This window comes from Coregonus clupeaformis, chromosome 5 (genome assembly GCF_020615455.1).
Source record: "Coregonus clupeaformis isolate EN_2021a chromosome 5, ASM2061545v1, whole genome shotgun sequence".
In the NCBI taxonomy this organism is placed as follows: domain Eukaryota; kingdom Metazoa; phylum Chordata; class Actinopteri; order Salmoniformes; family Salmonidae; genus Coregonus; species Coregonus clupeaformis.
The window spans coordinates 33,810,560-33,813,089 of record NC_059196.1 but is presented as its reverse complement, the minus strand read 5'-3'; the positions used below and the strand labels follow the sequence as shown (position 1 = coordinate 33,813,089).

General features: G+C 45.7%; 1 protein-coding gene across 1 annotated transcript; it reads left to right on the top strand.

Annotated features, from left to right (window-relative positions):
- Positions 1–581: 581 nt before the first annotated feature.
- On the top strand, positions 582–2,294 carry LOC121566902 (transcription cofactor HES-6). The gene is made up of 4 exons (XM_041876813.2): positions 582–859; positions 978–1,064; positions 1,205–1,280; positions 1,397–2,294. Exons 1-4 carry the CDS (start codon positions 776–778, stop codon positions 1,858–1,860), a joined length of 711 nt encoding a protein of 236 aa, XP_041732747.1. The 5' UTR covers positions 582–775; the 3' UTR covers positions 1,861–2,294.
- The last annotated feature ends 236 nt before the right edge of the window (positions 2,295–2,530 follow it).

The following is a 2,530-nucleotide window of genomic DNA, read 5'->3' as shown; positions in this document are numbered from 1 at the left end:
TCTTTTTTTCTAGGCACATGGAATCTGCATAATATCTCAGTGTTATGCCATAAATAGTCCTATTAGCCTACCTGGTGAAATACATTGGACACGTTGGAGCTTTGATGACCCACTGAATGGGTATGTCATTTGTGATAGCAGCCTGCATCCCATCCTATTTCCTTTCACAGAATGTAGCCTATACTGTGCAGTTCTGGAGGACACAAACAGATAGCACACACATTGGAACAAGATGGAAGATGCCAAAATACGTGTTATAAACATGTTATAAGTTACGTACGTTGTTATTACCATGCAATGCACTTATAGGCTACTTTTTTTCTCCAAAATTGTCATTATTTCTTAAACAGTAGCCTTAGTGAATAGCCTACGGTTGATCAACAACAACAAAAAACACTGTCGCCGGATAAGCAACCCAAAAATTGATTTATTGTGACCACTACTGATCCTCACGGCGCAGCAAGGGCTGGCCGAAGACAAAGGAGAGGGCTCTGATTGGCTCTCGCGGTGTGTGCTCTGTTTCCCCCTGGCTAGTGCAGACAAACCACACATTCATATGCAAATTAGTTCTTATAAATACCTACAACAGCTCTATAGCGGCAGCAGTACGTCTCGCGAAGATTGTACAATAATCACAGGGCGTCTCGCCTGTCGTGTATAGATTTTCTCTGACCGGGTCCGTTTGCCAGCTGCTCTCTTTCACGGATCGGGAAAATAGCAGTGGAATACAAACTGGGATCTCAGACTGACTGCACGGCTCAGGCTGAAAACCAACATGGCCCCCTCGGCTCTGCACATCAAGAACGGACTTGGCATGGATGAGGATGACTACTACGGGATTAATAAAGGGGATAGAAAGGTACGGCGCATCTGTGGTTGTAGTGTCGCTGATCCCATTCTATAGAGTAGCCTACCCTAGTAATGCAGTTATTACATTGTTACAAACGCACTAACAGGCCTATGTGTCATTGTTACAGGCGAGAAAACCTTTGGTGGAGAAGAAGAGGCGTGCTCGTATCAATGAGAGTTTGCAGGAGCTCCGGATCTTGCTCGCTGACACCGACGTGAGTTTTGCGCACCTCCCGCGCTGTTGACTCACCTGGCGCGGCTGCGCTTATTGGCTTGAGCGTAGCCTCTGCAATAATACCTGTCATTGAAGCGAATGAAATCTAATATTTTTCACTTCGTCTCCCCTCGGTTTCAGTCAAAGGTGGAGAACGCAGAGATTCTGGAGATGACGGTGAAAAAAGTGGAGCACATTCTCAAGGATCGCCCCCAAGGTAAGCAGTGAGCAATGGCACAGACTATTGACCCTATTCTCCACTCATTAAAGTGGATGTAGGCCTATATCAGGTGCAATTGAATCTAAGTAGGCCTAATTTCCTTTCTTCCTCAGAGACTGACATCTTGAACCGGGAGGCCAGCGAGAGGTTTGCAGCAGGCTACATCCAGTGCATGCATGAGGTCCATATGTTTGTGTCCAACTGTCCCGGGATAGACGCGACGGTGGCGGCCGAGCTACTGAACCACCTGTTGGAGAGTATGCCCTTGAACGAGGACCACTTCCAGGACATGGTTATGGATATAATATCGGACACTTCCAGCAACAACGGCAGCACTTGGCCAGCCGGCGAGGCAGTGTGTGTGGCCCTAGCCTCACCCGGATGCAGAAGTATAGCCAACGGCTCTTCCTCGGCCCTCTCCCCCGCCGCCTCCACCACCTCCAGCGAGGACCTGTGCTCTGACCTGTACGAGACAGACAGCGAGCACAACCAGAGCGCTACCGACGCACTGGAAAACCAAGAGGCCCAGAACATGCCCACTATCACCTACTCCAAATCCATGTGGAGGCCGTGGTAGTGGCCCTACTGGTCAACTGTCTGCCTTTGGGATTTTATAGAATAGTTTGAAGTTTACCTGACCCAAGGTTGTTACGTCGTCTGTTACCTGGAAAGCGCATGTCGCCGGAATTTCACTTCCTGCTATTGCGCAATTGGGAACTGCTCATATTTGTTTTTGTAAATATCTCAATATGTATAGAGGATTTGCATAAGAAAAAGCTATTTTAGAGACCGAAATACTTCGGCAATGCCTTAAATAGGCTATAAATCTATTTTTCCCAGTGAAAATTCGTTCAGAGAAAAGGCCATTGGGCGTGCAGCCTATAGTTTATTTGCCTTGTAACCTTCAACAGAAAAGCTTATATTTCCCCCCAACCACTTGACGCTGTAACAATGTGTAGAATGTTTTGTCCTAAAAATGTCAATGTGATTAATAAAATAATTTAATGAAAATGACTGTCTTCATGCATAAAATGTGCTGGCTTTTGTTTAAGTAAGTAAACCAATTAAAAAAGCTTTCAGGCTAGAATGACTTGATGTCTGTTTGCATAACATTTTAAACGATTGGCAGAGTACCTAATATCACAAGTCAATTGAATCGCCCAATTGACAAACATTAAAGCAATAAAGAGGCACTGCAGCCTGAAACATAAACTAACAACACTTACAGGCCTCTTACTGGTCAGGTA